At 43.9% G+C, this 26,408-nt stretch overlaps 2 protein-coding genes across 2 annotated transcripts in view; one reads left to right on the top strand and one right to left on the bottom strand.

Moving 5' to 3' along the window:
- Positions 1-17,277, top strand: part of AK5 (adenylate kinase 5) — a 52,878-nt gene extending 35,601 nt beyond the window's left edge. The window contains exons 9-14 of the mRNA XM_050307288.1: positions 3,191-3,233; positions 3,577-3,621; positions 8,068-8,231; positions 9,178-9,294; positions 12,634-12,822; positions 15,761-17,277. Of these exons, the coding sequence (XP_050163245.1) occupies positions 3,191-3,233; positions 3,577-3,621; positions 8,068-8,231; positions 9,178-9,294; positions 12,634-12,822; positions 15,761-15,865 (663 nt within the window). The 3' untranslated portion in view covers positions 15,866-17,277. The remainder of the gene's footprint in view (positions 1-3,190; positions 3,234-3,576; positions 3,622-8,067; positions 8,232-9,177; positions 9,295-12,633; positions 12,823-15,760) is intronic.
- A 1,508-nt stretch (positions 17,278-18,785) lies between these two features.
- ZZZ3 (zinc finger ZZ-type containing 3) overlaps positions 18,786-26,408 on the bottom strand; it is a 28,055-nt gene continuing 20,432 nt past the window's right edge. The window contains 4 exon segments of the mRNA XM_050307287.1: positions 18,786-20,132; positions 20,477-20,577; positions 22,467-22,601; positions 24,702-24,854. Of these exon segments, the coding sequence (XP_050163244.1) occupies positions 19,988-20,132; positions 20,477-20,577; positions 22,467-22,601; positions 24,702-24,854 (534 nt within the window). The 3' untranslated portion in view covers positions 18,786-19,987.

Below are 26,408 nucleotides of genomic sequence, written 5' to 3'. Positions count from 1 at the left end.
CAAGTTTCTGCCATGTAGTGACAGTTCCTTTTCCAGCTGGCTGGGATGTGCCATCCAAAGCAGGGAGGGATCTGGGCTGCAGGGGAGCAGGAGGAACTGGGGCAAAGCAGACTCCAGTGCCACCAAGACTATTTACAGGATCTCTGGCCTGGCTGATCAGCGGGGCTCGAAACTTAAATATTCAGGGAAAGTCCTGAGAGCCTTTCCAGTGCAGAGGCAGAACATAAATATTCATACAACTGATGGGCAGCAGCAAATTGTAAGCCTCATTTAGCTAAAGCTCTGTGGATTAAACCAGAGACCATTCCCCTCCATTTACCGTGTTTCCTGTCAGTTGTCACTTTGTTTTGGCTGCATTTCCTCTGCTTGGAAAGGTTTGATGCAAGTGATTTGTTTAACCCTGGGGTTGGTGTCCCAACACAACACCTCCATCAGCAGAGGCTCCATCCCCTCCTGAAGATGCCTTTCAAAATTAGACAACCAGCAGTTTTATTCATTGATCATTACAGGTGTTGGTAAAATGACCAAGAGCAGCCAGAAGCCATTTGGGGTTTTTAATGCTGGACATTTCTGCAGTGCCCATTCCTCTGTCACTGGTGGACAATTTGAATTACAGGTTCTGGTTATACTGAGGAACTGATTAAAACTGGAGCATGGGACAGAAAAGAAAATGAGGGGAAACTCAGCAGATGGTTGTGAAACTCTGTTCCCTCAACATTTGTTTTTATTAAAGACCACTGAAAGGTGGAGTTCAATCTAGTCTGAGAATATCTGCAAAAAAGGGATAATGAATAAGCACCCAAAGACATGAAAGAGCTGGAGAGGCCTAACTACAGAGAAAAGATGTTTAATAGAAATGTACTGAAGTCAGTGAACAATCTGTTCAGTTCAAGTTGCCATGGAAACTATCCTATTAAATGCTTTTTAAAAAAAAATCAGTTCTAGAAACAAAGTACTACGGTTTGCCTGTTACAAAATGCATCCTGAACAAGCTCCAAAATGAAAGGTGTGTTTTCAACCCTCCCCTCTCTGCCTCTGTGATTTGGATATCTCACTTGACTGGTCCTGTTCACATCAGCCCAACATTCCTAAAGGCAGCTCCCAAACCCCTTCCTCAGGAACATTTGCAGTCATAATTCCTATATTTTAAAGCACTGCAGAAGAAACCATTTTTTTTTTCCTCTTATGCTTCTTAATGGCTGTTAAAGTACCTGCTGTATATTTTTACATTCACACATAAACCTGCAGTGACTGCAAAGATTGCTGTTTCACTGTGTGGGATACAAAAGTGCTCTGAAAATCACTTCTTTGTGCTGTATTGAAGCAAGAAGAGTGGCCTCTCTGGGTGCATTGGAAGTTCAAAAAAATTCCCTGGGTATTTTCAGAAAGCCATATGTTTCCTATGTGGTTTTATTTTTTTCACTCCTCGTGTATCCCGTGATTGTGCAGTCAGTGTTAGTCATTTTGGGCTAAAATACCCCAAAAAAAGAGTGAAAAGTGGCCTAGTTTTGGAACTGCCTCACAGCAAGTCCATCTCAGAGCAGTGGACTAATTATCTTCAGATAATTAAAATCCTGCTTAACAGAGAAGTTCTTTATAAATACTATAGAAGTTTCTTATTGAAAGTTATAAAACTACCTAATAATACATAAATAAGTGTTCTATTAAACCTTGAATATCCATTGTCCAACGTTAAACAGAGAAGGTCTTTGAGCAGCAAAATTTGAGTAGAAGAGTCAGTTTTTATCTGAATAGCAGCAGCTCACAGGATCTGAGGGCCACACACTGCTGGTCTTATTTTTACAACACCCTGTTCTAGTCCAAGATCTTTTTTCTTCTTGAAAACTGAATTGAGACAGGCCTGACAAAAAACCTTTCTTCTCTAAAGTTAAAAAAAAAAACAAACCAGAAAACACCAAAATGCACGCACACACACACAAAAAAAACCAAACCAAAACCAAACCAACCAGCCTCAAAAAGTGATTTTGAAGCATAAATCAAATTTCCTGGTAAAAATCTCTTCCCAGGGTCCATTGCCCTCACAGAAAACCTGCAGAGAAACAGTGTCACTTTTATTTGTTTAAATGATTCGTGCCTGGCTCATTCCTTTGAATATTTACATTCTTAAATTCGAACTTGAAAATGGAGAATACTTTTAGGCAATAATCGTGTTCTATTTTAAAGTCAGTCTCACTCTACTGCCTCTTTTCTCCTTTATCCATGATTACTTATCCACTTCAGTAAATTTCTAGGAGGAATTCCTGTTACACCTATGAAAAATCTGAATAAAATGACTGAGGCACTTTTCACCACTATTTTCCAGTAGCATCCAAGCAATAATGACGTGACAAGGGAGAACTTTCTCCTATTCCACGTCACAAAAAGAACCCAAATAACTGTGTCTGGAACTCTCATCTCTGAGAACAGCAACGAATTCCCACTCTACCAGTCCTGCTGGCCAGCATTTGTGATTTCTCATTGATTGCACTGTGCAGGATGTGCAGGATCCCTTCCTTTGGACACTGAGAAGTTGGTCCTCACAGAACCGATATTAGAACTCATAGAATGGCCTGGTTTGGAAGGGACCTTAAAGATCATTTTGTTCCAACCCCCCTGCTTTGGGCAGGGACACTTTCTACTAGACCAGGTTGCTCATTGTCCCACCTGGCCTTGAACACTTTGAGGGATGGAGCATCCAAAACTTCCCTGGCAATTTGTTCCAGTGCCTCTCCACTCCCACAGAGAAGGATTTCTTCCTAAGATCTACTCTAAACCTGCTGTCTTTCAGTTCAAAGCCATTTCCCCTCGTCCTGGCACTTGGAAAAATTCCTTCTCCCGCTCTCTTGCAAGCCCCTCTCAGGCACTGGAATGCTGCTCCAAGGTCTCCCCAGAGCCTTCTCCAGGCTGAAGGATCCCAGCTCTCCCAGCCTGTCCTCCTAGGAGAGGTTCTCCAGCCCTCTGAGCATCTTGGTGGGCTCCTCTGGACTCTCCCAGCAGGTCCCTGTCCCCTCGTGCTGGGGCTCCCAGAGCTGGATCCCACACTCCAGGGGGGGTTTCCTGAGGGCAGAGTAGAGGGCAGAACCACCTCCCTTGGTGAGAGAGCTGTTGAGATCTACAGATAAGCAGATAGAAGAAGAAATGCAAACTGTGCAGAATATCCATTTCAATTTGTCAATTGCTTAATTAACAGGAGGAGGATCAATCAAGTTTTTCTGGTTATGAGAGCACAGGAGGTGAGTCTCTTTTTTCAGTGTTAATTGCCATTTAATTTTGACACCTTTGATTCCCCCTGGTATTTAAATGGTTACTTGGAAGGTGAAGTAAATCAAGATGTGTGTGTGCAAGGTCGAGTTTTCAGGTAAAATGTCTTTATCATATCTGCAGTGAGAATTATGAAACTGGGGGATTAATAGGCTTGTGGATAATAGCTCCTTTTGGGATGCAGAGCATTCCAGCAGAAGGTAAATGTAAATCAAATCACATCCCCTTGCATGAGTGTGACAATTTGGTGTGGTAAGTAGTTGACATAAAAACCAGTGGGTCTTGCCAACTAAAGAATTTTTATTTTCATTTTAGACTTTTCAGAAGACCTGAGGAAATCAAACATCATTTTTGTTGTTGGTAAGTAGGATTCCTAATTTAACTGCCACAATCCCAGTGTCATTGAGCTTTGATTATGAGTACCGAGCAGTTTTCAGATTACAAATTCAGTTTACAAATGCAGAGCAGGAACAACATATTTCCAAGGTCATAAAGATGGATGCCAGAACGTGGGGGATTGTACATAAGAGTAAGTCAATGTGTGAATTCTTTTTCCTAATTAAAAAACCCCCACACTATCAAGTTAATAATAAATGACTGTCAGTTAGGAGCTGAAGTCTGATGGCTGTCAATTGTACACAGGAATTAAAGAAACCTCTGAAGAAACCTCACAGGAGCATCACAAAATTGGGGGTGGGGGGAGAGGTAGAAAGACAAGCCCCCCAAATTCTCAAGTGCTCAGGGACAAACTAAGATACTGTTTGGAAGATAAAGGGGAAAAAAACTCCTTCCTCCCCCACTGTTTACCCTTGAAAATTGTCCAAAAGGGAAAGAAATAATCTAATTAGCAAAGATTTACATTAGGGCTAATGTAGGAATTAATTGGAATAACAGTGAAGTTGGATTAATTAAGGAACAAAAACAGAGTAAAGCAGAGATATTGAACCAGCAAGTCAAAAAATACAGGAGATAAGAGCAGGATAATAAAAGAGGCAAAGCCAAGGTAAATTTGACCTGTAAAATAAAATTCCAGAGCACAAAAAAAACCCCACACAGGTGTAAAAATAAATGCTGTAATACTCAAAATTTATGTATCTTGTACACACACCAGAAGTAAATAAATAACAAAACCCAAACTCTTTATTTGTCCAGTGTGTGTCAGACCTTGAATGACCTGATCTAATTCAATTTATCATTCCTTTATCATATCATTTAGCCCTGTTTGAGTAGGTTTAACCTGATAAGGTCCCTGGCAACCTAAACTGTGCTACAGTAACTGCATTTCAGAAGGCACAGGATGAGCAGTACTGATAATTAACCCCCATCAGCCCAAGCACTGAGTGTAGAAGCTGAGGAATGCTGATTTCCACACTTCCCATGAAATGAACTTCACGTTTTCTTTAAAAAAATGAAAACTCAGTGATGTCCCAGGACCTCACATCACTCCAGGTCATTTTCTGATTAAAATCATCTTTCAGAAAAAAAACCAAACACCAAAACCAGTGTTGAGGGTTTTTTATTGTTGAAGAGCCATTGAGGAGCCTTCAAATGCCATATTCTGAAGTTAGGGCTTATTTTTGCTTGTATAAATAATACAAATTGCCAAACTGAACAAGCCCTCCAAAATCCTAGCTTGAATGTAAGGACAGATTGACTGGGGTTATTTTGGTTCCAGGTCTGACTTCTGAGGCTCCACTGTTGCAGGTTTCCCCTGCAGGCACTTTTCCCATGACAGAGGGATGATACTCATTGTGATAACAAGGTCTAGGAATTGAAACATTTGGAAATGAATGGTGGGACTCTCTTGTAAATCCCACTGCTGGCACCTTATGTAAATGTTCGTGATATTTTGGTGTGTGATAAACTCGTAAGGTTTAAAATAGAGCCGTCTCAGTCTGCCTGGGTGGCACTTTTGCCTGATTACCATTTCTGAGAGCGAAGCTGGCTCTGGAACTGCTCATATTGCTTGTTGCTGTGCCTGCTCACTCACAGCAGCAGCCCCAGCTCCCTCTGTCTTCGTTAATTCTTTGGGTTGTGAGTCAGGGCGGTGCATTTGAGTGACCTGCCCGGGCTTCTGGTCCTTCTCAGGCTGGGGGAGGCTGGGGCAGGAGGGAGGGCTGAGATCCTTTGCTGATCTGAGGCTGGCTCAGTGAAATATTCCCAAGTGCTGCTGGGACAGCTGTCACGTCCCCAGCCCACCGAGAACACTCCTTGTTTCTCCTTGAAGCCTTTCCGAAGCCATAATTAAACAGGGAAAAGTAAGCACCTAAGTCAGCAGTGCTGCCAGAAAGTTATTTACCAGGAGATCCCCTCGCACAGGCAGATGAATCAACAGAGTGGAAGGGAAAGCTGCTCTGAGTTGCAGTGGAGCCTTCTTAACCGAAAACAATCCTTTTGCCGGCTTTTGTTTCTGCTTCACAGGCATAAACAAATAAACTTCGTTCCAAATAAACTTTCTTCAAGTAAATTTTCACTATTTTTCTTCAGAAAAAGGCATAGATTTAATAATAATACCCTCTAAAAGAACAATTTTTGCAACACTGCAAATTGATGGTGAGCTTCATTGCTTCAGGGTTAATTTGCTGTTAAAGCTGCTTGTGTAAGGATATACCCTGAGCCAGAAGGAAGCATCTGATCAGTAAGAAAACACACTTTTATGTTCTTCCCCACCTTCAGTCACATGAGATACTTCAGAGGGCGACAGGACATTAAATAACACTTTAATTTCAGACGTGTAAATTGTTGTAGAGGCCAAGTGTGTGCTCAGCCCTCCCCTCAGCTCAGGCCAAGCAAGAAGTGCAGCCTCATTCACTGATCAGAAAGCACAAGGCTTGGTAAAGAGGGTCACATACGGTTGTTAAGCAGTAGAATGCTTTGTTACTCGTCAAATGAGTCTAAATTATTAGCAGTGGCTATACAAATTAGCGTTTTCAGCACGTAACATATTTAATTATGTCTTTTCCTCTTTAAAGAGCTCAGCATTTTAATTTCTGCTTTGTTGGAACCCTCCTAGAAAAGCAAACATGGTCACTTTTAATAAATTGTTTGGGGTGCACCCATTGGTGTATGTACATGTATGGTGTCATTCTGACAGTGTTCTCTTTTAAAACACTAACAGACAAGGGTGTTCGAAACACATTAATTTTTCTGAATATTACCTACTAAACAACCAAAAATTATATTGTTATTTCTAAAAAGACCTCTAGTTTGTGTAGTATATGAAGGGAAACTACGACATTTCTGGTTTGGCTCTACATTCAGAAGAGAAACAGTTATATAAGAAACAGAGTAAAATAACCTTTATAGCTGGTGCTTTTTTAAATACTGTAGATATATATACCAAATAAATAGGATTAAATCACTGCACTGCCAGCACATTCAGTGCCAGGAGACAGAATGTGTAAACATGCACGCACAAACTCACTGATCTGAAAAACCAAAACAGAACCAGGAATACAATGAATTGCTGCTCAGACACTTCATGGACTCATCACAGCTAATTCGCCTGTAATTTCTCTACATCTGTTTCTTTGTGGCCACTCCTATTTTTTCCCCTTTTTTTCTTCCGACCGGTGCTTTTACAAAACCGCGACGTTCTTCACATCAAAGCGGTGGAAGAACAGAACGCAGCCCACGTTGGCGAGAAGACGAGCCCGTGGACAAAGATGGTTCTAGCCAAAATTGCAGCACAGGTGCGATTCTCACACCAGGGGCTGATAATTGTCGTTGTGAAGCTGAAGTAAAAGGCTGCAGATCACAGCAAGACAAGCCCCTTCCTTTGATGCCGCTGCCTCGTGACCCCGTTTTTAATCTCGGCTACAGGGCCGTAACTCCCCTGAAAATCACCTGCTCGGAGCAATTATTTCTTACATGGAATGCCAAAGCTAAGAAGAAAACTCACTCTATTGTGACCGTGTTATTTGTGGAAAGATAAGCAAACAGGAAAATCATGTATTTTGTAGCATCTTCCTTGCACATGGCAGGGCTGTGTAGTTACACTTGCAGTCCCTGCAGTTGACAAATACACAACTCACACGCTGAATAAAACTTTAAGAGCTTGAGCACTGCCTCCCTACAAGGGTATAATTACCTCCTGCTGCAGGAGATCTTCTGAACAGATCTGTCAGAGACTGCAAAATTGCCACCACACACGGTGGATTTTCTCCACAAACTCCCAAAATCGGCGCTTGGCTTTCCCGCCCCCACAGCCCGGCGCCATCATGGCCCCTCAGCCCTCAGGGCCTCACCTCGGCTCCAGCGCCGGCTCTGGGCTCACCGCCACGCCAGCAGCATCCCTGGCAAGAGGCTTCCAGCAGTTCCCATGGACTCTCCATCTCTCCAGCTGGGTTGGGGTGGCTGCAGCACCTCAGGAGGCGGCTGAGAACGCCTTTGTCTTCTCACGCCCTTGGGCGCCGGGGAGAGGAGGGAGCAGCGCTGAGGCGAAGGCGGGGGGCGAGCCATGAGGTGCCCAGAGCAGCCCCACACAGGCAGGGCTTTGGGGCTTTAGGGTGGTGGCCGCTCTCCTGTCCAAGGAACTGGGAGGCTTGAGGCACCATTCGTGCCAGGAGGACACCCCCAGTGTTCCCTGGGTCACTGTCCCTCACTGTGAGGCGAGCACAGGTGCAGGCGCCTTCCCTCCCTCACCTGTGGAGAATCCCCTGAGCAGCTTCACCTGCGTGTCCCGTTGCCGAGGTGCCCACGGTCCCTCTGCCTGTTTGGCTCTGGGCAGGGAGGGCTAACATGCTAATGCTGTTATTCTTTTATTTATTCTCTTCTAATCCAGATATTTTTTTATCCCTCACAAAGGCGGGCCCGGCTCTGGCAAAGGCAGCCAGTGTGAACAGCTAGCCAGGAAATACGGATTTTCTCACCTGTGCACCGCTGACCTTCTCCAGAATGAGTTGTTGTCGTTATCGGAGAGAAGTAAATTGATCAAAGACATCATGGAATGTGGTGAACCTGTGCCTGGTGTAAGCAGCAGTTTTTATTTGGGGCCCTGATGGTCAAACAAAGGCAGTGGTAGGTAGATTGTCTGAAAAGGTGGAAATAAGATACTGGAGCCGATGATTCCCATTTCAGTAAAACTGATCTGTAACCCGAGGTAGAAGTTTCCTCATTACCAAATCTGGGGCACTTGTTTCCCCTTTCAGTGCCAATATTTCTTTACATTTCAGACTCATCTAGGCAGTAAGTTAGACACGAAGTACAGTGAGACAGACGCATTGCAAAATGTAAGTACAGGAAACAGTCCTTTTTATAGCTGTGCATTTCAGATTCAGAGCTGGTCCTCCTGGCAGCTCTTCTAAATCACAGTACCTGCAGCAGTTCCCTGCAGGGCTGGCTGACATCCCGGAGTGGCTGGACTGCAGATTAAGGGAGGCTGTAAAGGGTGTTGTTCTGAGCCGGACTTGACTTTTACGTGGCAGTTCTGCAGCCCCAGCTCTTGGTGGGTCATCAGCAAGTGCAGCTGGATTGGAGGATGTTTGTTAATGAAAGATACTGGGAAGTGCTGCTCAGGGGAAACTAAAAAGCTGTGCTCAGGCTTGATTTTGATTGCTTTGCTCTTCAGTGTGTTTGGTCAGATGGGGTCACTTTCCATGCAATGTAATTATATCACTGACATAGCAAAATGCAGTCAGATTGGGAAATGCTGCAGCATTTTCAGGTACCTAGAGGGCACTTGGGAACTCCTGGGTGGGTTGCAGCACTAGATTTGTGTGGCATAGCTGGCCCTGAGAGAAGAAAAAGTAGGGTACCCTGCTACCTGCAACACAGGAAAACACCCTGCATTCACAGGGCTGACTTTTAGCCAAGCAGGGCCATTTTCAAGGGGGTAGCACGAGAGTCAGTGTAACAAACAGAGGTATCAATCTTTGTCATCAATTAACCAAATAACCCCCTTTCTTTCCTGTGCAGGGCATTGTCCTGGAGCTGCTGAAGGAAGCCATGGTTTCCAGGCTAGGGGACACCAAAGGATTCCTGATCGACGGGTACCCCCAGGAGCTGAGAGATGCAGAAGAGTTTGAGAGCAAGGTGAGCCTAGAATTGCCATGCTGTTAGAACTCCTGTTAAGACACAGCTCTACTTCTGGGGCTGCTTGGGTCCCCACCTTCAGCTGATTGCAGCAGGGACGTGAGAAGAGCCAGTCCAGCAGCAAATTTAATGCAAACCAGGAACAATTCCCGTTTCAGACTCAATTTTCTGCTTCTAGTGGATGGCACCGTACTTATTACGAAAATCTCCTCAACCACAATTTGCTGCAGGCTCGTGAAAGCACGCACCTTCCCAGGGAATATTTCTTCCCAGTGAGCCAGCCCTGCCAAAGCTTTGCTGCCACTCGAAACAGCAAACCCCAGATTCCATTTCTGTGGTGAGGAGCAGGTGGCAGAGCCATAAAAAGAGCGTTCTGCAGGTGGCTGCGTGGCACTCCAGAGAGCTATCGATCTCCTGGGGATGTGCTAAGACCCACTGAGAAGGCTCAGCCATGCTTTTCTCAGCCTGCAGAAAGCACTCCCTGTAAGCCCTGTGAATGAATTTGCCAGGGTTTGGGAGAAGTGGTGAAGCAGGGAAATCAGTTAGATGTATATTCCACCATATTACGCCCCACAAATGTCCTAAATAAGTGTGAAGGGTCATAAAAGCTCAGTGAATCACCTGTTTTCTCCCTGAAGCTTTAGCTGCTCTATTTAGTTGTTTACCACAAAAGCCTAGCAAGGCACAGGCATCAAAAGCTGGACAAAACAGTGGGCGATGGGATTTGCTGTAGAAGCCATTCACCAAAATGTTGATCTGGTTCCTCTGCTAAAATGCTGTGGATCATTAAAAAAAACATTGGAAATTTCTTACATTTTGTGTATAAGGAGGAACAGTTTCAGCAGTGCTCTGTGTCTGGCAGGCACGCATGTCATGTCCTGTGAACTCTGCTCTGTGTTATGATTTAGAGGGTGCAGTGTCCTGGCCTGAGGCATTGCCAGGCAATAAGCCCAGTGCAGAAGCAGAGCCCCTTTCAGATCCTGCAGTCCTGATCTGCCTTTGACATTTACACTAAAACACAATTCAAGGAGCTCAGGTGGTCATTCTGAACGTGCCAAGGCACCCCTGTTGTTCCTGTATCCCTTTTTCTCAGGGTGGACCTGGCAGGCTGAAAGCTGCTCAGTAAAACTGTGAAGTTTTGTTTTTTTAAGTGAGTCATTGCTGGGATAATGCTCTGCACTTCTTCCTGATGAAAAGAGGTGCACATCAGGCTTTATTAATTAATGGCAGCAAAGTACAGGTGAATAATGCTGCATATGATCATAAAAAGCGTTATAATTATTAACAAAGAGCTGTTCTGTTTAGAAGACATCGAGAACAGTGCTTATGCTTCAAAGTTTGGTAGCTTTGACTGGTGAGCTGTGTACAAACAGCTGATTCTTCAGCCACTTTTGCCCAGTTCCTCTCTGTGATACAGCTGTATTTTTTACCCAGCCATAATTCTAGAGAAGCAACATCTCCCTGTTCCCTCCTCAGTCTTTCTGCTAGGTGAGAAGTAGAAAACAATTAAATTATAAGTTCCATATCAGCAGGTGGAAAGTACCCAGTGTAGACAGGATTGTTTGGCTTCCTGCAGATGTCCCCACAGCGTGTCTTATTTCAGCTAAATCGTGGTGGGAAAATAGTAATAAAAAAAAAAAAACAAAACAAAAACCAGCGGTAGTAAAAATTGCTGTAATATCTGACCAGGGCACTACTCCCACTTTTTGTAATTTTTAACTTGGAAGAGTGACATTTCTGTAATGGTTTGAATTCCAGATAAAAGCCATATTGAAAATTTTGAGAAAACCACATAGATTTTTCAAATCAGAGCCTGTCTATCAAGCAAGATACACTTACCTGATCCTATCAGTCAGGGTATTCCTCACTGCAAGGTGATGATGTGACTGACTGGGAAAATGAATCATTTCCCATTTGTTTTGTTATAATTTAGAACAGGCCATGGAATTCCTCACGTGAAACTGTGGAGGAAATAACTTCTCACTATCCATTACACAAAAAGAGCATTTATTTAAATCACTGATGAAGCCACATCTCTTTTAACTTGTCTATGCCTCTTGCACTATTAAAACTTCCCTTGTTGGCTTTTTTTAATCCCCAAACCCAATGCTGCCACTGCTAATAGAAAAAATGGGCAGATAGAAGTCTGCTATTGAGCTGTCCAGCACAATCCCTTGGCTTCAGCTTCTCTTAGAAAGCCACTGAGGTCGTGGAAAGGTCAACACAACCCAGACATCCTCAGCCCAAGGCAGGAGGCCTGGCATGAAATATTTACCTTTGGATTATTTCCTCCTTTGAGGGCTGTCAACAAAGGTGACAACAGCAACTTCCATATAGCAGCCATTTAGACTTCCTTTGCTGCAGCAGTGCTAACAATATCATTTTTATGTGCATATATAATGTTTATAGATAGTATTATGTATATATAATGGTCACTGGTGGGAGCAACAGTGGCCTTTTTCCAAGACTTCCCACTTTTTCCTGAAGGGTGTTCTGCCAAGGGGAGGACTGAGAAAAAGACTTGAGAGTGTCTTTAACAGATAACTGCATGGAAAAACGATCCCATTGTTTTTCACTGGCCCTGTAACACCTATATTTTACTGGGTAGAGTGGCTTTTAATCCCTCTGGACTTGGCCCAGCAGTTGTTGCTCAGAGCAGACCTGGTGTCAGTGGATGGCAAGATTTATGCTCAATGACATGCAGATTTTGCAGTGCATCAGGGAAAGGATACACTGAAAAAAAAAGGAGGATTTATTTAGAACTTCTGGCTCTCTCCTGAAATATTGTAAAGAACATGTTGCTCTTCCTTGCCAGTTCTTTTTCACCCGTAAATTCTGTGGTATCTACGATCAAATGGAGAGAGAGAGAGAGAGACAATTATTAACTGTCTCTGCCAGGCCTGAGAATAAAAAGAAAGAAATCTGTATTTATTTTCTCTACAGAAAAGGACAGACTCTCCCTCCTGACTAGTTTGGCACTAACCAAACAGCACTAAAGGGTGGGCTTCTCATGGAATCTGGGAATCTCTTGCCAAATTGAAAGTGCAGAGAAATAAATCACTGCCTTCCTTTATGCCATGGGTGGTGATAATGTGGGTACACTGCAGATAAAGACATAAAGTACTGTGTGACATAAAACAATTCCCAGAGTGTATCCCTGTGAACACCTGATGGTGTTCTGAGCCTGTCAGTGGTCACCCATCTCCACTGCAAGTGACTCCTGCTCACTCAAATACCAAGTGCTGATGAATTCCGTGATGACTCTTCCAGTATGACCCAGATCAAGCTGATTTCCCCGGGCCAGTGGTTTGGATCCTCACTGTTCTGCTTTGTGCCCAGGTTGGGGAGCCAAGGCTGGTGCTGTGCCTGGACTGCAGTGCACACACCATGAGCAGTCGCCTGCAGATGAGGGATCAGAGCAGTCCCAGCTCCAGCAGTGCCCAGGCCATCCAGGAAGGGATCCAGAGCTACTGCCGAGCATCACGGCCTCTGATCGCATACTATGAGAGCAAGGCACAGTTATGCAAGGTAAATTGCTTCACCTTTCTCATCAAATCACCGCTTTTTGCCTCCGTTATTTGGAGTGTTTGGAAGATCCGGTCTTGTTTTACTCTCCCCTGCTTTGTTTGCAGCTTCTCCGAACTTCTGAGTTCCACAGCACGGTTTGAGAGGGCAAAATCACACATTTGTGCTTAATCTGGGAGCATGGCCTGAGTCACCAACTCATCTGTACAGAACCTCTTACTAAACACTAATTCTGGAAAGCTTTTCTTTAAGTATTAGGATTTATTTCTTTGTAAGGGCTCTCAGAATTAGGATGAAAGATGATGTTGAATCCAAAGTCCTTTAGTTAAATTTACAACTCTGACAGTGCATATCCTGAAATAAAACAGGCCTGCATACAAGAAAGACCTTTTTGCTGGAATAAATAACATAATAATTTCAGTGAATTACCTCAGTTTGCACCTGCTCAGGATGTGATATTTAAAGCTTTTATTATTATTATTTTCTAATCAATACTTTACAGTGAAGCAAGAAAAATTCCATCAGTGCCCTTAGCTGATGTATGTGCTAGCACATCTGTAGCCTTAAAAGGGATGTTTGGGGTTTTTTTTTCTTTATTTCTCTGCTCTGTCATGGCAAACTATCCCTTATGTTCAGCTACAGAAAGATTTAGTCCTGCTGTTCTGTCTTTTCCTAAAAAGGAAAGAATCCAATAGTAATTTCTGGATGTTTTATGGCATCTTTTTTTCAGGAGAAAAAAAAAATACCCCAAACTTTTTTCTCCTCTGCAGAGTTCCCAAAAGAGAAACGTGCAGCTAATTTATCCTAATTTATGCAGCCCTATCCTGACCTGAGAACAGAGCAAATAATACAGAGCTGAGAGAAATGGAACTCAGAGTCCTGATTTGTGTCCTTTGCTCACCCCACAGTAAGGAAAAAACAAAAATGCAAACAACCAACCAAAAAAAAAAACAACCAAACAAACAAAAACCCCACCAAAACATTCCAGTTTGGAAACACACTAAATATTGTGAAACAAAATAATTTTTTTTTTTCTGGAAGGAATTCTTGCTTTGGAAGTTTAATTAGGCAGGCTGGCTTTGTCATCTCAAACTGCAGCTGGCACAGTGATGTCCCTGCAGTGCCCAGTCCTGCTCTGAGCAGGACCCACTGTGGTTCTTTCCAACCTCTGTTATTAAATCCTGTAAATGAGCATCTTACAAACCTATACAGCAATTTGGAAAATAAAGACAGATAAGCACAGTTAAGATTAGGGGTGGGTATGTTAAGCTGAAGAAAGGAGAGAGGGAAGTTTGCAATTCCCAGGACACAGGGTTGGTTTCTTATTTATAGCAACAGATTTTCCAGATGGCCAAGCATTGACATGAGCAGCCACTCCGATGTTCTCTGAGTGGTGAAGAGAAATTCAGGTGGAAGGCACAAAAACTGACAATGATAACTTCTGAGCAAGAATATCAGATATAAATTAGGACTGCACTCATATTTTTTTGGTGAAGACTAGGCTAAAATAATCCTTGTTTTTTTGTTATTTGTAATATCATATACATGCACAGAAGACTGAGGGAGTGGATGGTGAGATCTCAAGACTATTAGAGTTTAAATCCCTCTTAACTGCCACAAAGACTCAGCATTAACCTTTTCTAGCCAGCTCACTGCAGGGTGTGACTGAGCACCAGTAAATTGGAGGTGAAATAGTGTTTAATTGTACAAGTGCTCGTGGCTTGTAGGGCTTGACTGTAGCACCCAGCTCCTGCTTTGCCCTTCTGGAAGGGAAGGTAGTTGTGAAGAATAAGTTAGAAAATTTTCAATTAATTTTTTTTTTTTAAATCATGTTTTGGGGATTTAGTTTAATACTCCGTAATTTTTTTTCACAGTCAGTTCCAGAACCCCCACCTGCTGCTAAGGGCAGCTTTTCAATAAACTTTCAATATTTGCTTTTCAATAAACACCTCGCACTGGACATGCAAGGGCTGAAAGCACCGCTCACAAAAACACCCTCTGCAATCTGCCTGAGCCTGTGGCAATCAGATGTTTCAGATCAGTGACATGAAATGCACTGTGGTAGCTGAAATAAGCAGGTAGATGCTGTTATTGTTCAATTTACTTCTCAGGGATTTCCAAGTGAAAATTTAGTGGACACCTCCTCGTGTTTTGACGTGGCTAAATGTAAATCCCTCTGAACACCTGGCCTTCTGTCAGCCGAGAAGAAAGGGAGGGGGAAAATGATTGTTTTTAATATCTGACTCATCTTTAAAAGCCCTTTCCCAGTGACAGTCTGTAGGAGGGTAACAAGGAACAGAGCAATGTGTTGTAGTCAGGCAAGACAAGGCTGCTCCTGCCTCGCTGCCATCGGCACCTGGGAGGTGTCTGAAGGGCAAGATCAGAGGACTGAAGGTGTCCAGTGCGTGGCATGGACACAAAACTCATCGCCCACATCAGCTCAGGGCTGCCCCACGTGCTGCAGGGCACCCCCCCAGCTACTCCTGGCTGCAAACATCAGTGCTCTGGGCTGAAATGCAGCTCCTCTTCCTCAGCAGGGCAAAGTTAATTGGTCTTTTTTTGGTGAAGCACAGCCCTGACAGGCAACTTGAACAGAAAACTGAATTTTTGGAGCGGGGCCTTTGGAAAGTGTTCTGTATCCCAGAGGTGTAATTTTGCTTTCAAACCCGAATATTTAAGAGAAAGAGCTTAAGCTCCTCCATTTGATTAATGTACTCTGCCACAGATGATGGAGCCCACGGGACCTTCTTACAGAAATCTGTGCAAATAAAGTGAATAACGTGGGTTGTGGAAGCTGCTCCTCTACATCAGGATGCTTTTAACACAAAACAGAGTAACCTTCACTTTACATTGGCTCAGCGTGTTGTGTCAGTGCTCAGATTCTGAGAGAATTCCTGGTGACTTGATCAAAACTAATGTTTTTTTTTTCCCTGCCTCACAGGTTGATGCGGAAGGAACACAGGAGGACGTTTTTCTGGAAATCTGCAAGACAATTGACTCTCTGCTGAGTAGGGAAGAGGCAGCATTTTCAACAGAAGCGCAGTGATGGTGTGCTCTGGTGTGCACTGGTGTGTCCTGATGTGTGCACTGGAGTGCACTGGTGTGCCCTGGTGTGCCCTGGTGTGCACTGGTGTGTTCTGGTGTGCACTGGTGTGCACTGGTGTGTTCTGGTGTGCACTGGTGTGTCACTGATGTGTACTCAGCCTCACCCACAGCCACGAGTGCACTGCTGGTGGAAGCAGCCCTGCTGTCTTGAGAGGTGTCTGGGATTTGTGCATGTGGTGTGTCCTTGTAGATGAAATGTCTGTTCTCTGTTCTGACAGTGGGAAGTGCTCCGTGTGCAGGTTGTTTCCTCGGCTCTTTGCTCTCCAGGGGCTCAGAGCAGGCAGGTGAATGGAACAGCAGCTCTGCTTTGTGTTTCATCTCCTGCCTTGGATGGGAAATGAGGCAGTGCTTGGCCAGCAGGGAGCTCTCCAGCCCCCCCAGCTCTGCTCAGCATACTCATGTCAAGGGCACTGCATACAAGTTTCCCATCAGACATTGTTTAATTAACAGTTTTTTGATACTTGTGGTGTCACTAAGGCTGTTCTCTGTGACAGGCAGCTGTAGGACAGCTGGAATTAGTTCAGCTACAAGTCAAACTCCTCACACATCCCCAGAACACCATTGCACCGAGGAGAAAGATTAACTGAAGATACAGTTGGATATTGTGGAAGTCTGTCAATCCATCAGTGTGGTGCACACCCCATTTCTGAGAGAGTCCTGTCTTCTGCTGGGGGCTGCAGGAATTTACAGCTGTCCTGCAGGCTGTGTGAGCTGAGGAGAGCACAGGGACTGTGGCACAGCTCAGGGTGCTCAGCAGTGCCCCAGCAGTTGCACTCTGGCTGTCCCAGCCTGCAGTGACGATGACTGTGAGCCACAACTACCCCGTCGTCCTCAGATCGCACCTGGGAAGGATTCCAAATGCAAAATTCACACCATCATCATCATCATCACCATCTGTTGTCTTGTACTGCCATTGCCAAAATTTGGGGAGGGGGGGATGTGTGTGTGTGTGTGTGTGGGGAGGGTCTGGTGGGGTGGGAAACCAGCAAAAACCAACAAAAAAAGGAAAATGTCAGGGATTATTTGATTCCTGTTGCTTGCATCCTTAGTAAGTCATTTATCTGTAATAACTGCAAAACACTCTGTGAGAGTCACACGAATATTTCTGTTGGGGTTACCCAAAATATTGTGGAGTTTCTCTGGTATTACTGACAGCTACACAAAAGCTTGTTTGACATTCCTGTGAAGTAACTGCATCCTCTTCCTGGAACTCCTGGATGAACTCACAGTGCAAGTGGGTTGCATGATCGCTCGTACCGTCCAGGTTGTACTTTATGCAGCGGATTTGCATTTTTAAAGTTAACCTTTCTTGTAATGAAGACATAATACAAATAAAACCACGTGCAAAAACGAGGAGGAACGATTTCTGTTACAGTACATGTGGGTTTTAATCCTTTTCCAAGCACAGTACATGAGTTGAAAATAGAGCTCAGCTCAGCATGCTTACACAGTCTGTCCCTTCTGCAGTCAGGGCACCTCCTTGGTTCCTTTTCTTCCTGGAAATGCCAGTGCAGGGATTGTTCAGGGTCTGCTTTACATGTGCTCTGATCCTTCACATCCTGGCTCTTCCTTCTTCCCTGGGTCCTCCTACAGCCCACCCTTCCCCTCTGGTGCTTTGGGAAGTGTTTCTCCAGCTGCAGCCCAGGGAGCACCAGCAGCTGCTGGTTGGTTGGTTGGTTGGTTCTTTTTTTTTTGGGAGGGGAAGGGGGTGTTTAAAAATCTAATGATAAAAATTATTTAACATACACTTTAATTTTTATTTCTGCTTCTTTTTTTTTTCCTGTGGGAAAACAAACAAACAAACAAATAACCAAAAGAAACGCCATGCTTGATTTGGTGCATGTGCATTAGATACCTATTTGCATATATATGCAAGAGAAGGAGCTGTATATGCATGCAGAGGGAATATATTAATATTTATACATAGTTAATAAAAGAGGACTTATCCAAGACACTCCTTTCTTGGGTGATTCAGACTCGACACCATCCTCCTGCTCCCCAGCTCATCCCACTGATACCACCACGTTTTGTTCTCTCCAAGCTTCCCTGAACTGATGACTCTTCTCCTCTAATGTACTTTCATTCTTTTATTCCAGTCATTTTTCCAGGGTATCAACAGAAAGTGAGTTATTCCCACAGATTCTGTCCCTGATAATACACCCTCACCAGCTCTGGTTTCCTGCAAAGACTGTGAATGGTGTGGAAAGCACATTTGGGTGGTATTTGAGAGTCTCTCAGAGCAGTATCAATCTCAATTTAAAAAACATCCTGTCAGGTTTTGTGTTGTATTGTTTTAGGGCTTATTAAATTTATCTAAGCCTAGTGAGATATGTTTACAGATGCTACTTGCTCAGTGTTTTAGTAACTCTACTGTATTACCTTCTGAAGAGATTAAATGCCTAAAAACGACTTTTCCCGAAGCAGAAAACAGCTACACCTGAAGTTACTGCAAAACCTCGTGCTGAGCCATTTGTAATGAAAGCTGCTGGGTGCAGCCAGCCAGTTATCCTTCTTATTGCCACCTTTTAAAGTCAGACCACTCTGCTTCCTCCCTAATTGCTCTGAGTGTTCCACTTCCAAAGCCACTGGAAGTCACAGCTGTAAAACAATCCGGGTGTTCCCGACTCACAAGCTGTCCACCCCAATAAAAAATGTATTAAATATGTCCCAGGAATTACAAAGCTGCTCAGACCATGGGATCCAGCGTGGCCCCAAGGCTGCTGAAGGAGGAGTCTGGGAGGTGGGAAAGGCTCGTCCTGGCTGGGATCCCACCCAGGGAGCACCTGCAGGAGGCAGGGACAGCTCCTGCCAGCGACTGCCACCTCATCAGGGACTGCACAGAAAGGAAGTCACGGCAAGCATTCTATGTATAAACAGACTGGATCCACAGAGTTTATTTCTCACAGTTCTCCTGACAATCGAACATTATTTAAGAACATACTGTATACACAGATAAGAAGGAACATACAAAATGTTTTAAATGATGCACAACAAAATCCAGCAGTATAAAAGAATGCATGTGAACCCTTGCTCACTGCTCAGGCTAAATTTAATCACTGTTTAAATAGTAATAAAAATACAATCTTTCATGGATCTTGTGCAGACTACAAAAGAGGAAAAATTATTACCATATATATGATTTATATTAGGCAGTTTTTCTTTGATGAGTTGCACTAACAACTCCAAATACAGAGGCAGAAGGCTGTGTATTTTATTTTAAAGGAGTTAATGTCGAGTATTAGAGACTTTACACAGTTACTAGCACTGGCACTTTTCACCATATTTTGTACACATCACATGATCATCTTATATAACATTACATTTAAAAAATATATCTGAGTGACAATTTTATAACATTCACACACCATGAGCTGGTTAAGGAAGCAATGCCACAGTTGCCCCCTGTAGTGCTTCGCTGTTGGTAAATTAGAGTTCATCGTGGTTTTAAAAAAACAAATTAAAAAAATCGAAAGTCGAACATGATCAAGCAGCTCCGACTGAAGAAAGGCCTGGAACCAACCCTCGCCCAGACAGGGAGGATTTTTAGAGTACAGCCTAGAAGCAAACACTGTCATTGGTTAAAACCTCGCCTAAAGAAGTCAGTTACTGTGCTGAAAACTATTTCACAACAAAACTGCAAGCTACTAAACTGGTTTTATATAAATACTTCATCTCCTCTGATCTCATTATTAACCAAGTTCTTCGAAGCCTTTGGAATTTTCCTCTGCCTTTAACGTGTGCTCTCAGTTCTGGCTCACCCTTTTTGAATGTTTTTCTCTTTTTGCTCAGATTCACCACCCCCTAAAAAGTGTCTGACGTGGTGAGAAAAGCCTCCCAGTGAAACCTCCTGCACACCAGGAATGTTCAGCTGCTGTTCAGTGATCTACAGAGCCATGACAGCCCCGAGCTGCAGTTGCACAAGTGCACCCAGGAAGCTGTCACGCTGTGAGTGACATTTCAGGGAAAGCAGAGTCTTTCCAAAATGTGCACAGAGTTAACAATGGTGCCATTGTTATTTTGCCAAGAGGACAGGAAACCCAAGGTGGGAGATCTGCTTCCCATGTCATCTATTTGCTGGAAAGTAGTTTGGGTCAAGATAATTGTAACTGGTGCCCTGGGACATGCAGTAGTCTCTGTCTAAAAATGTCTCTGCTCTGTAAATAGGTTCTAACTGGTGATCTTCCTTATGAATCTCTGTTTCATGCAGACTGCAAGGGAAAGAGAAAGATAACAGTTTAAAAGTCAGATTATTTCCCTTAACTTTCAGAAACAGCCATCACATGAACTGATCCATACCCAGCTGGGTACCAGTTCATTCAGAAAGTGTAATTCCCCCCTCTGTTCAACAGTACCAAACCTATCTTATTAAAAAATAAATTATACACCCGGAACTTGTTAAAAATCTCTCTCCCCACAAACACTTGCTGAAGTATCCTCCCTTTCACCCAGCCAGGATGTGTGTCCCGTGCTGGAGCCAAGATTTCCAGCACACAGCAATGACACAAGCAGGGAGCTCTGATCCCCTGACCAACAACAAGCAGAAGCTGCTCACCAGTCAGAACAGGAATCACAGAAATCCAAGGACATCTCCTGGGGGCAGTCCTGGCAGTGCCACCGCACCCCCTGGATGGGTTCGATCCCGCAGTTGTCGCACTGTGGGGCAGAGGGGAGAGAGCTGAGAACCATCCCCTGTGGGACAGGACACACCAACCCTGAGGAACATTCCCTGTGGGACAGGACACGCCAGCCCTGAGGAACATCCCCTGTGGGACAGGACACACCAGCCCTGAGGAACATCCCCTGTGGGACAGGACACACCAGCCCTGAGGAACTATCCCCTGTGGGACAGGACACACCAAGCCCCGTGTGGCCACGAGCCCTCAGGCTCTGCAGACCCTGAGGATTCATCAGCCCTTCTCCTGTTTGCTTCCCACTCCCCACATGCTCCATCTGCACGTTGTCCTGCTCACCCAAGGCAGGGCAGCCCTGCCTGCAGACACTTCCAAAAATCTGAACTACCAAGAGCGCTGCAGAGACAGGGCTGAGAGGGGAACAGGGCTGTGGGAAACAGGCTCATCCTCCACCAGAACCTGGAGTTCTGTCCCAGCACAGCCTCTGGCACAGCAGCTTTTCTGGTCACAACTCCTCCAGCCCAGGGGTACAAATGGATTTGTCCCACCTGCAGCCCTCCCTTCCACACAGGCTCTCCCAGCTCGAGGGCTGGTCCTGAGGAGGGACTAAGTTAGGAATAATGCTAAAACTGAATAAAAAATATAAACTGGTTCCAGTTATCTGAATTTGAGAACCAAGGCACTGGAAACCCTTGATCTGAATTTTTGTGCTTCAACTTCCCTGTCCCCTGTGAAACAAAAACAATGCTGTGCCTGTCATTTGCTGATGAAAAAAAAAAGAAGTATTTCCAAAGTGCTCTGATATCATAGCAATGAAAGCCATAAAGAGCCCCCAAGGCACTCAACAATTCCATATTCAAAGCAGAGTTTGAATAATGTGCAGTAAATGAGGCTGAGGGCCACGCAGAACCAGTGCTGCTCTCAAGGGTTTCCTTAGGGGAGGCCCATCCAGCCCAAGGCAGAATTCCTGAGGGAAAACAGAACTGATCACCTCATTTCCCAGCTTACTGTAATGCAGGAGACAATAAATTCAGGGTAAAGAAACTTCCAAAGTTCAGATGCTTGACAATGTGTAATGCCAATTTACTTCTCAGAATAATTTGATGAAGCAAAAGCAATGAGTTTGTTACCTCAGAGTCTGCTCTGCCTGATGAAGTTTTGATTTTTGGGGGAAGAAAATGCTAATTTGAAAAAATCCCCCCAAAACAAAACACCAAACACACCCTGCTGGCTAAAGGCAGCAAAAATAAACAGCATTTTTTATTGTTAGATCAATGTTGGTGGTCTAACAACTGGATTAAGTTTGTCCATATCAAGTGATGAATCTGTCTCCACTCTGCAGTCATTTTGAACTGCACCCTGAACTGAGTATCTCTGGATTTTTACAGAAATGGATGTTAGGAAAGAAACATTTTAGGTAAATATTGTTTTGTGGCCTTGCTTCAACTTCAGTGAGTTATTACTTGATAGGATTGTGAAGTTGCTACAAAATAAAGGAAATATTAACCTGTGACTGTTATTAAAAATCTTTGTCCCTTGCTTGGCCTCAGGAGGAGGCAAAATAACTCCTGACTCAATCAGAGAACAATCATGAATGATTGTTAAAACAATGCAGTGTCCAGTGGAATCTGTAATGACTTCACAGGGCTCCATGACCAGCTGCATTTCCCTAACAGTGAGGAAAAGAGGGAATGTTTATTCATTTCCATCAGCATCAGCATTCAGAGCCACCCCAGAGTGAATGATGGGGGCTGTTTTTATGGAAGGAACTGAGGGGAAAGCAGACACAGAGAACAAGAACTGAGGAACCCAACCTGGATGAAACCAAATCTTCCCAAGGAATCCAAACCACGCCCTCCTGGAAAACTTCTGGACTGCTCTGAGCGAGGGGAGAACTTCTCTGGCACTCACCTTGAAGCCCACGTGCTGCACAAAGCCACTCTCTGCGTGCATCTGCTGCAGCTTCTGCTTCTTCAGCTTTTTAAACTCCAGCAGCTCTTTGTACTCGGGTAACTCTCGGTATGTCACTGGAATACTCTCTTCATCCTGGGCCAAACAGAAACAGCCTCACTTTGGGAATGTTGGAACAAAATCTTTCCAGAAATCACTGTGTGTGATTAATGATCACTGAGAGAAAGATGGCAATCTATCCTAACATGCTGGGGAAATATTTCTACAAACAAAGCACCAAGCAGTGCACTCAGCACTTACAGGTTACTTTCCATTTTTATGCTTTATTAATTAAAACAAACCCCCCAGTACCCCACAAACAAGTGTCTCCTGGTGAAGGCCTTAGCTGTGGTAGAAAGACAGCAGTGCCTCACTTGAATGTCTATTTTGGTGGGGTTTTTTTTCTCATCTTAGAAATAATCCCCTTGTCCAGGCACAGCTGCAGCAGGAGAGTCAGCTCTGCTTTAAGACAAATTTATTGTAGCTCTGCACACTGGGCAACAGATGATGCAGCAGAGAACTAAAATTTCAGGTCAGTTTTATCAAGTTAATTGACCTTTCTCTTCACTCTTCACAATTGCACGACAATTGTTTTATTGCAGCAGCTCTGCTTGGCAGATGTCACCTGTGTGCAAAGGCACAGAGCAGTTTTCAGACCCTGCACCAGCAATTAAAATTCCTCTAATGTAGCCTAAATCTGTCATTTCTTCTTACAAATCTGTGAAGATTGAAGATCCTGTATTATTGACTAAGTTAATTAAAGGAAGTGAGGGAAAGAGGCTTGCTCTTTAGTATTAAATTGCTAAAGGCCTTCTCAATTATTTAACTGTAATTATGAACTTAGATGAAGGACTAGGCTGCCAGTGTTCAGAAAAATGATGTTTAAATGGCGTGGTTCAGGTGTGTGGTGATGAGCTACATCCCCCTAATATAAAACAGGGATTTACCTTCCATGCAAATCCCAAGTTTCTCTGAGGAAAAACCTCCTGGCACCAAATAACTGTATATTGAATAAAGTGTTCTTTAACAGCCCCCTGTGTGGACAATCCATTCTGCAACAGCAAGCAGCTCCATTCCAGAATAATGAGACTACTCAGAAAATTAAGAAATCATAACTGAAAAGCAAATGAACTCTGCTGGGAATGCTGTTTCTTCGCTTGGAAATAACTCATTTACACCAAAATATAAATTTTTTTCAGGAATAGTTTTGCCAGTCAAAAATACTCAGGCAAAATCTTTGGTCTTGGCACAGGAATGGCACCTGGTAATTCCACTGGGAAAACCTGATTTTCCTGCTACACTGCATTTCTCCTGCCCAGTGATGCCAAGTGTTCTTCTCCAAGACAGTGACTGTCAATTGGAACATTAGAACAGCGTCCTGCACACTCATTTTGAACACAGTTTATGATCCTCTTTTTGCTTCCAAACTGCTTTTGCTTTTAGAATAAACCCCAGGTGATTTACGGTGCCCACATTTTTTAGACTGAGACACCACAGCAAAACTGAAATGTTTTAGAAAACTGGTCAGAACAGACAGAAAATATGAAAATAATGCAGACCAAAAGCAGGTGTGCTCAGAAACAGTTCCACTGCACCTCCTCTGAGATGCTTTTTGCTTCCCAGGCCCTTTAAGGTTCCTACTGGAATATGTGAAGTTATCAGGAGTGTGTGCAGATGAACTAAGAGACCACCAGAGAACACTGAGTGACAGTGAAGATGGGATTTGAGCCTGAGAATGAGGAGTGAATCACTGGGTTAGGATGTCTACCACGATGTGCCTCTAGGAACACACAAATGTGGTTGTTGATTGATCGACAGCTCAGCCTGTCAGTTCACACGAACTCCATCACCCACTCAGCCAGCAAAAGGCAACAAAAAGCAACAAACAGCACCTGAACTCTGCCAGAGCTCGACACAACTTCCCTAAGCACACCTTTAACCAGGATCTCAGCTACACAGTTAACAGCAGTTTCAAACCCATGTCATGCCAGAGCACTTTTGGAAAACATGCAAACTAAAACCTGTTTGAGAGCTGTTCCAGGACCAGACTGTTCACGTGGCCTCTTCTCCAGACTTCCCATTCGCTCTCAGTATTTATTTGCTCAATATTTATATGCTATTTATCTGATCCTATCATCCACTAAACAAGGGCAAGAAGAGAGTAAAGCAGGACAAGGTGTGATTTGAGGGACGTACCGACACTTCCTCTTCTGCTGCAGTGTCCATGTGGCTGTGAAAGCTGCATCTGTCATCATCCTCATCCATGTAAACGGGGGGTTCATGGGATGTCATGAAAGTTGAAGGTTTGAAAAGGTGTTTATTTAAAGGGTGTTGCCGTCTACTCGATGACTAGGGGGGAAAAAAAGGGTGTATTTTTAAAAATGGCCCTCGGTTATTATTTAAACTTCTCACCAACTTCTTCTATTTGTGCCTTAAAAAAAAAATAATCTAAGCCCAGGTTAGTTATCCATATTTCTCTCCTAGTCCAGGAGAGGGAAAGCAATTCATTCCACCATAAAAGCCTCCTAAGAGACAGAAGGAACTGCTCTCTGAAGGTTCTTTTTCACTGTCACCGCATGGAAAAGGCACCTAAAAAATATCAGGTGAGATAAATTCCTCCATTAGGATATATCTAAAACCTCTCAGCTCTAATGCTGCCTGAAGGTGTAGAGAGCATGCCAGGCACTCAGCCCCTATTACTTATTCCCCAGCGGGAGAATATTAAATAGCAAAAAGAAGAATTTGGGGTGAATTAAATCAACTCAACTTGGCTGCTTTGCAGGCTGGCATTTTGACATTTTTAACGTCCAATCTGACATTCCTCAATTTAGGAAAAGAAAAAAATATAAAATCTGTGTGAATCAAAAAAGCAGAAATATTGAAAAGAGGGTTTTTTAACGAGAGGCTTCTCACATCCAGATAAAGCATCTGGAAATCAAGGCAGGGACGCTCTCTGTGCTTATTTGGTAGCCCTGTTATGCACAGAGTTGTTATGACCTAGGAATTTACCTGAGGAGTTGAATTCTCTTTTCAACATGATCTGCCTCTGCTAAAAAAAATGAATCCAAACACTGCTTAAAAGCAGACAGTTAAAACCCATTTTCCCTCTGGGAAATGTATCTTCTGGATTAAGCTTAAAAGCAGGTGCACTGCTGATATTATATAAACATTAAAGTGAGAATGATAAGCCATAATTGAAGAACTGAATGCTAGAGCCCTAAATCTCTGATGCAGGTTTATTTTCACCCCCAGTGGATAATGGTTACACAGGAAAATAGACTTTGCTTAATTTCCTGCAGCACTTGTCAGCAGAGACATCATCATGTCATACGAGCAAGATGTTCAAGAACTGAACAGGAACCACTTGAAAAAAGCATCCTGGACAATCCCCATGGAGAGGTGCAAGGAGTTCCTTGTGAAGCCTCCCTTTTGACACAATTCCTGCATTCCCTTCCTGCCACGCTGTGTTATCTGCACTGGGGAGCTGGGAACAGCAGCCTGGTGAGTGCTGTCAATTGGGCTCTGAGCACACAGCTCTGTCAGCAGCCTGAGAGCTCAATTCCCCCACAAATGCTGTTTGTTTGGTGGGTTTTTTTCCATCTGCTGTGCTCCTTGCACAGGCTGCAGATAGGAAATGGAGATGCTGCCTCAGAGCAGGGCACTGTGACCCTCCTGGGGAGGAGGATGTGAATCACACAAATGGGAGGATGAGCTTTGTCCTGCGTAAAAACCCGAGGAAAACCTGCAGGAATGGGAGTGTTGTTAAGAGTTTTCTAGGAAATATGTTTTATTCCTGCTCACAGTGGGGCTAAAGAGCTTTGTGGATCACTGTTCCAATTAAAATGTCCCCCAGGCACTGGTCAGGTGTTCCCACAATTTATCCAGCAGAGCACAGAGTCTGCA

The sequence above is a fragment of the Myiozetetes cayanensis genome, unplaced genomic scaffold (assembly GCF_022539395.1).
Source record: "Myiozetetes cayanensis isolate MyiCay16 unplaced genomic scaffold, myiCay2020 scf12, whole genome shotgun sequence".
NCBI classification, from domain to species: Eukaryota; Metazoa; Chordata; class Aves; order Passeriformes; family Tyrannidae; genus Myiozetetes; species Myiozetetes cayanensis.
The sequence above is the reverse complement of the archived record's forward strand: the minus strand, read 5'-3'. Positions and strand labels throughout refer to the sequence as shown.